The 7,727-nt window shown below is 43.1% G+C and overlaps 1 protein-coding gene across 1 annotated transcript in view; it reads right to left on the bottom strand.

Moving 5' to 3' along the window:
* APOH (apolipoprotein H (beta-2-glycoprotein I)) overlaps nt 1-272 on the bottom strand; it is a 6,631-nt gene extending 6,359 nt beyond the window's left edge. Inside the window, exon 1 of the mRNA XM_009078042.1 lies at nt 189-272. Within this exon, the coding sequence (XP_009076290.1) occupies nt 189-252 (64 nt within the window). The 5' untranslated portion in view covers nt 253-272. The remainder of the gene's footprint in view (nt 1-188) is intronic.
* Nucleotides 273-7,727: the final 7,455 nt, after the last annotated feature.

Consider the following 7,727-nt stretch of genomic DNA (forward strand, 5'->3'; position numbering starts at 1 on the left):
CACCTCACTGTAGGAAGAGACAGAGGAAAGAATGGAAAGGGAAAAGAGCAGAAACCTCTTGCATAGAAAATCCCTTTTCGAAACACTTGACCAGAACTATCTAAAGGCTTTAGAGTCCTGTAGTTTCCTCAGCTTCCCTCAGTCCCACGTCAGGATGGTGGTGCCCATAGGAAGTGGAAGGCACTTACCTTTGGAGGCGAGAGCAGAGTGGCTCAGAGCCACAATGCCCACGAGCAGTGCCAGGGGGTTCATCTCTGCCAGTCCCCAACGGCCCGAGTGACCCTGGGGACACTGTCCCTTCCCTTAAAAATGGAGCCATCCACAAAAGGATGGTTACACATTAACTCTGTGTCTTTATTCCCATCCCAGTAAACAAAAGATAAAGGGTTCCTTGTGTTGCTTGTAATAAAGGCTGAAATAACCATCACATGTTGCATTGGTGCATAATGCAGGAATTCAGACTGTGATCTCTGCTGCAAACAGCTTGGTTCTTGTAGAGCATCTCCTGTTTGGGGCCAGGGGTGTTGGGAAAAGCAGTATTATCTCCTCAGCATCTTTAGAGGATATTTGGAACGTGATACTGGAGTGAATAATAGAACTCAGTAAGAAGCTCATGTTTATCACTCAAGTGTGTGTATTTCTATGTACCAGAGACTCCTGAGTGTTGTAACAAAATCTTTCTAGGGCAAAATGATCCATATTGGTGTGACATTGGCATGGCCACAAACCCCCAGTGATGTACTGACCCCACGCCAGTTTACACTAGGTGATGATCTGGGCTGAAAGTTGAGGCTTTGAGGGTCTGTTTGATCCAATTCCTGTCTTCAATGAGCATCTTCCAATGAACAGATAAGCAGAAGCAGCACAGACAGTGCTCAATGCCAGCACTGCTGGAAGGCTGCAATGATGATTCCAGGCTGTGCTTATTTGTGATGGGAGGGTCAAACTGAAATCTATTTTGGAGTGGTACAGAACCTTGTTTTGGCACTATGAGTTGGGGGTCATCAAGTCAGAACTTGACAGATATCATCTGAGGTTCTGATCACTGCAGTTCTCCTAATTTATCAGATTTTTAACTGCAGGAGCATCCGAAGTGCAACCAAAATAACATTTGTGTAATCATTGTTCCACACTTTGGTGTTTCTAATCTAAGTATCCTCCTCCCCTGCTGACTCACAGCCTGTGAGGGGGAGTGAGGGACATTTGAAGCTCTGAGAGAAGCTAGGTGATGGCGAGCTCTTACTGCTGGGATCTTCAACAGTTTGTTTATTTTGGTTCGATAAAATTCCTCTGTTTGCATTTAAAACAAAAATTTTAGCCACAACATTCAACAATTGGGAACATGCTATTCTTCTGAGAAAGAAAATGCTCCAAATGTCCTGCTCAAAATATTTACCAAATACACCGTGCCAGAGGGCAAAGTACCAGTGCTAAATCAACAGGGGAGACAAAAATTGACTTCATTTTCTGTATGTACATCTGATGATTTTTCCATTTGTCACAGGCACTTCTTGCTCACCAGTGGCTTTTCCCTTCCCGACACACTGCAGTGCTGGAGTGAACTTTATGGCCTCTGGTTTAATCCTTCCCTGGATCTGCCTGCTATGTGGAGTGCATTCTTCTCTGGGTCTAAAATAGCCCAGGGAGGGATGGGCACAATTTTGGGCTCTGCCCATGAGCCTGGTGCTCCCCAGGAGCAGCAGATGGCGCAATGTGCTCTGCCATGGACACAAGTCCAACTTTTTCTGTGCTAGAAAAAGAGGCAAAAAAAAAGGGTTAAATGATCAGCACATTCATTTCCCCGTAAATTTTCTTGTGCGAAAAGTTTGCTGCTCTTAAAATTGAAACTGTGTGAAAAACTGAGAAATGAGTATTTATGTGTTTTGGATAACTGCACAGTTGCTGTTGATGTTGTGGTTCTTCTCAAAAATGATAGAATGAATGTTACAAAGAACTGTGTCTTTTTCCAGGAACTGGAGAAGTTCAGAGGAGGTCACTAAGTTGATCACAGGGCTGGAGCACTTCTTCTAGTGCCTAAAGAGAGCTGGAAAGGGACTTTGGAAAAGGGCATGGAGTGACAGGATGAGAGGGAATGGACTTAAGTGGAAGGAGGGCAGGTTTAGGCTAGATGTTAGGAAGAAATCCTTCCCTGTGAGGTGTTGAGGCTCTGGCACAGGTTGCCCAGAGAAGTTGTGGCTGCTCCATCCCTGGGAGTGTTCCAGGCCAGATTGGATGGGGCTTGGAGCAATCTGGGCTGGTGGGAGGTGTCCCTGCTCAGGGCAGGGGAGATGGAACTATGCCCTTTAAAAGTCCCTTCCAACCCAAACCATTCTGCGATTCCATGAAGATGTGACTACTGTTGTACAGATTCACCCTGGCACAGCATGAGCAACCCAAGTGAGTTGTTGCTGTGTCTGGTGGTAGTGTGCAATTATCTATATCATCTGATTTTCCATCACGTCCAGCCCACTCATTTCACATGTGAGCTATTAATTAATATAGCTCCTACAAGCCAAATAATGAAGCAGAATTTTGTTTCATTAGAGACCACATAAATACAGGGCAGACTGATGGTCTCTACCCCAAATACTATTCTATTCCAAGGGAAGAAATGGCAGCTGCAAGCAGAGAGAGCAGTGCAGGAACACCCTGAGATGAGATCAGCTTGATACATGGAGCACCAGCAATCTAATTGTTAGCCAGGTTTGTGCTACCACAGCCTAAAGGGAGAATATGCAGGAGGATGTGAGTGAATTGCCTGTGCAGATGTGGTGCTGCCCAGACAAAACTATGAAAGGCAGCAAAGCAGAAATCAAGAGTGCAAAAGTAGCAATTAAATGATGGAGACTGGCATTGCTGGCTGATCAGAGTGGTTTCTGTAAGGAATGAGAGAGAGGAAGAGGACAAGCCATCAAAAGCCTTAAAAGTGAAGGTAAAAGTCTCATATGTAAAAGAAGGAGGGGAAAAATACAGTAGAGGGATGGTAAAAGAAAGCTGCTGATGAAAAGCAGACTATGCAGCAGCATCCTTCATTGACACCAGGGTCAGCTGAGCTGTCAGGACAATAGGAAAGACATTATAGTAATCAGGAGCCAGGATAATAAGGTAGACAAAGGCTTTCAGAAAGGAATTGGTCTACCCTGGAGATATTTTGCAGAAAGTTTGCCAGAACTAGACAGACTGAAGGTCAGTGTGAGGCAACAGTTTCCCAGCTAATGAGCCAGACCTTCTGGCCTTCCTCTAACCTGTTTTGCTGCCTCTCTAGTTGATGCTGTAATTTTCCTGATATCATAGGATATGTCACATCTCTGGTCCTGCCATGGACTTCCTGGGGCTCTGTCCTTCCAGACAATGAGCATTGGGTCTGCACTACCCACTGTTCTTAAGACTTTATGAAAGCTGTTCCACCAGAAAATGCAGGACACAGCAAGTTCAAGATGCAGTTTCTCAAATCAATGGGAATGTGTGGATTTGGGTGGAAGGTAAGGAGGGGCCTGGATGCATCCTCCCTGTGTGCCAGCCCCTGCTTGCTGTGGCACTCCTGGCATGGACCTTGGCCTTGGGACTGCATTTGGACCAGCAATGTAACCCTTTTCCTGCAAGGATCAGATCTCATCTCTCTTCAGACTGTTTTGTTTCACGGGTCAGTCACTGGATTGCTGTGTGTGCATCCATCTCTCCTCCTGGTGTGTGTGTGGTGATGGTCAGAGAGCTAACACAGCTGTCAGGCTCCTCTGTGGGAGCAGGTTAAGTCACAGGTCCAGTCATTGCCCTTCCATTAATATTCAATGAATAAAGAATTAGGATGTGTCCATTCACTAGCAGCAGAATATCCAGCCAGCCAGAAGCCAGAATCCATTTGCAGTGTGTTGTTTTCCAGTGAACTTTCATATTCCATGTGTGTGGAGATGCTGGAAGTAAACACACAGTAACAGATACTGACCTGACAGAATGTCTCAGTGGCATAAAAAGTAAACAGTGTCTATAAATATCCTTAAAACATTATTTCCACTCAGTAGTATATTCTAGGGGTAAACTGCAGTCCTAGTGAATACTGATGCTTCAGACATTTTTGTCTGCAGTTGGCAAAATAATTCTCATTTTAGTCCTGGACCTTAAATGGCTTTAAGCACCCACTGTGGAGTATTAAAATCCCCAATCCTGTATTAATCTGAGATGTTAAGGGCTGGCACTAACAAGTTTCCAGGCCTGTATTCTCTCATGAAGGTGTTCTAGTTTTCACATCCATTAAATTCACAGTGTACAAAACCAATGAGCATTTTACAGCTACTTCCTCCTCACCACTCATTTCCTGCACAGAAAACCCAGAGAATCTCTCTCACAGCTCTCCTGTGACCCAAATATTGTGAAACAGTCTGTTCCTCTGATAAATTTATCTGAACACTGTCTAAAAAAATCCTGTGTTAAAATTCTTCATCGGGAATGTTGAATTGTGAAGCCTTGAGGGCAAATTATTCTGTATGAGAGTTTGGATCTGCAGTGAACAGATCTGCAAGGGGCAACTCTGGAGATGTCAGCATAAAAGCACAGTATGGAGCTACAGATCTTCACACCTTTTTTTGCCTTGTCTCACCTTTTTGCCTTTTCCCTCAGTGCCAATGTAGAGTTTCACAGCTGCATTCAAGGAAGGAACCAGCTGGGCATCCTAAAGGAGAGGTCAGAACAGACAGGTGCTCTCCATGCTCAAGCCAAACTGCTTCTCTTCTCCCATCAGGCTCGAAACAAAGTTTTCAGGATTCTCTTCATCATTATTCTCCCAGTTTCTGTGAAGCCAAATGTCAGGGATTTCTGTCAAAGCAGCATCTGACCTAGTTTGTTTTATTATTTTATGTGTGTGTGTGTATTGCCTGCAGTTGTCATCTTGTTTACAAGCTGAAGAGAGAGGTCAGACCTGGTCAAGATCTGATGCGAGTTCTCCAAGGGAAACTCACTGCTGCAGGAGTGCACTTTACACTTTGGGTACATCAAACTGGCGTTAGCATTTTCCCACTCTGTGATCCAGCAGAGCATTCCTTCCCAGGCTTCACCCTCAGCTAACTCCATCCCTTCCCACAAAGGATTTCTCGGGGTAAACAACACTCTCAAATCTGCTGTGCCTCCCCTGGCACTTTGCCCTGGCACTCTGGGCAGGCCCAGCTACCCCCAGAGTTATTTACTGCCATCCTTTGGGTGTCCCAAGTGACAGATAAGAGGATCAGCAATGGAGAAATTGTTTGGTATATCCACCCACAGTAAAAACTCCATTGCAAAGTGTGTGTGTGTGCCTGGAATTGATGCTCTTTGGCTCTGTCTTGACTTCCATTTGTATCACCTAATGAATCGACAGCTCCAGTTGAGATAGATTCTATGATCTCTATTAAGCCACGGATATCATCTGTTAAATTCTTTCTGGGCACAAGTCCAGGGTGTTCTGGATGAATCAATCTACCTTCTTTGTGATTCAGCTCCTGTGCAGTGTAATCAAAAAGTGGAGACTGATCTCCCTGATGGTCTAAACCAAAACCTTCTCAAGCCAGCCCAAGTCTTGTCATTGCTTTCCTTTGAGGCTTTTTTTAATGGGATTTTATCAATGTTTTAGTGTGTGATTTGGATCAGTTTATATACAATTAACAAAATTGCAACATTAGGGTTTGGTTTTTTCCTCCAGATCTTTATTGATCAACACAAATAGTCGACTGTGATTTTTCTTTATATATTTTTAATCTTGTGTTCTTAGCAAATGACTCCAAAAGGGGGAATTCCTCCCTTCACTGGTGACTGACAAGTCTGAAAGACCTAAAATGCAGCCTCAGAACTGAAAATTTCATGAAATGCTGTATCCAGAGGGAAGACCATGGACTTTCACAGGCTGATTTTTAAGAGTGTACCTGAATATTTAACCGTAAGTGGATGAGTTTAGAGCTAATGCAGCAGCAAAGATTAGTGTGTCACGAGCTAGAAATTTTTCTAGCAAATATCATGGTGCTGTTGGAGCTTCCCCTCCCACCTCTATGGGTGAGGCCTGATGCTCATGACATTGCACTATTCTGTGTCTGGATCCTGTTAACAGACTTGTGCTGCACCACAGGGCATGGAACTTTTACAGTGTGCACCATTAGAGAGTAGGAAGATATCAATAAACTGATTTCCCTTTGTGACAACCTCTAATCTCCAGCAATAAATCCAGACTGAAGCTTTCCTAAGAGGAAGCAGCTTTTGATGGGGTTGGTATCAATAACTGGAATCAGATATTCTGAAGGGCTCAAATCCTGTTTAGACAACTAAATGAAGGGCAAGCTCTTAAAAGTGCTCACTTTATTAAAGTAAATTTTGGTCTCTTGGTTGCTTTGGAAGATGTAGCTCTGTCTTGTGGTTTCCAGAAGGTCACTCAGCTGCTTTGACAATCTCCACATGTATGTGTATCCCTAAATATTCTGATCCTAGTGTTGCAATCTGCATCACCATCTAGCCAGGCTTTTCTTGGAGTTTTGCATTTATTTTGTCATTTGCTGTAAAAATAAACAAAATAAATATCAGAGGTCGATATTCCTTTATGCACTGCACATGGAGATTTTTCATTGCCCAGGGAGACAGAAAGATGCTGCCAGGATTTTGGCAGCAGAATTAAATAAAATTGCAATGGTTCCAGCATTGCCAGAACTGATATCAGTGACATTCTCGTAAATTTAAGTTTGGAAAAGAGAAGATATCCAGATGTTTTGGAAAGAACAGATTATAAGCCCTTTACAAAGTGCAAAATATTTATGATACGAGTTGAAAATGCACAGAAAGCACAAGTATGCTCACTGCACGGTTTGTTTCTTTTTTATTATGATTATTTCTAGGAAAAATCCCACATTTTTCTCCCTCATGTCATCAAATTCTGTGGTCATTAACGGGAGGCTCATTGTTTTTCCATGGGCATCAGCATATAGTCAAGTTGAGTAATATTAGCTGCTGCACAAACTGGTTAACCACTGTTCCAATCCTTTTTAACTGGAGCTGCCCAGCTCTTGTCTCCCAGACATGACCCATCTGGAATAAAATCCACTGCCACTTGCACATGGAATGCCCTGGGTTATTTTTCTTTTTTCTTAGCAGCATTGTGGGTGAGATGTTTGATTGTTACATGATGTGTTCTGGAAGAAAACTGTTGGAAATGTAACTCCCATTGAAATCTGTAAATAATAAATCATTTGATTTACATCCCAAGAGGAATTTTCAGCTCTTGAGGTCACCACACCTTTTGAACCTGAGTGGCAGCATGAGACTGACCTAGTGCAGCCTAAGAAGATGTTCCTTTGTTATGATGTGTATTAGTCTGCTAATCTTGTCAGTCTTTAATCCACAATACTCTATTAAAAGACTGAAAATAGTGTCGTTAAAGTTTCTTTAAAATGACAACTCCAGAGAGGAGGTGAATGTATGTTTGGTGCCGACAAGAAGAACCTTCCTCATGTTCTGTCTCTGTGACACAGAGGTTTTCCACACTTCATTTTTCAGTTAGCTCTCACTCTGGGGTTTTGAAATGGTTTTTGAAATTCATGTCAGCCTGTTTCGTGTGCCAGTTCTTCTAAATTAAACAAATATTTTAAAGCCATGTTTGTCCAGCCAAACTCTTGTCATTTCAATTATTAGTGTTTCCAGAAGTGTAAACACTTGTGCAGAGCACAGACAGACGTGGCATAATTGGAAATCTGACCATTGCAAATGGCATTTTGCTTTCC

Source organism: Acanthisitta chloris, unplaced genomic scaffold (assembly GCF_000695815.1).
Source record: "Acanthisitta chloris isolate BGI_N310 unplaced genomic scaffold, ASM69581v1 scaffold20397, whole genome shotgun sequence".
NCBI classification, from domain to species: domain Eukaryota; kingdom Metazoa; phylum Chordata; class Aves; order Passeriformes; family Acanthisittidae; genus Acanthisitta; species Acanthisitta chloris.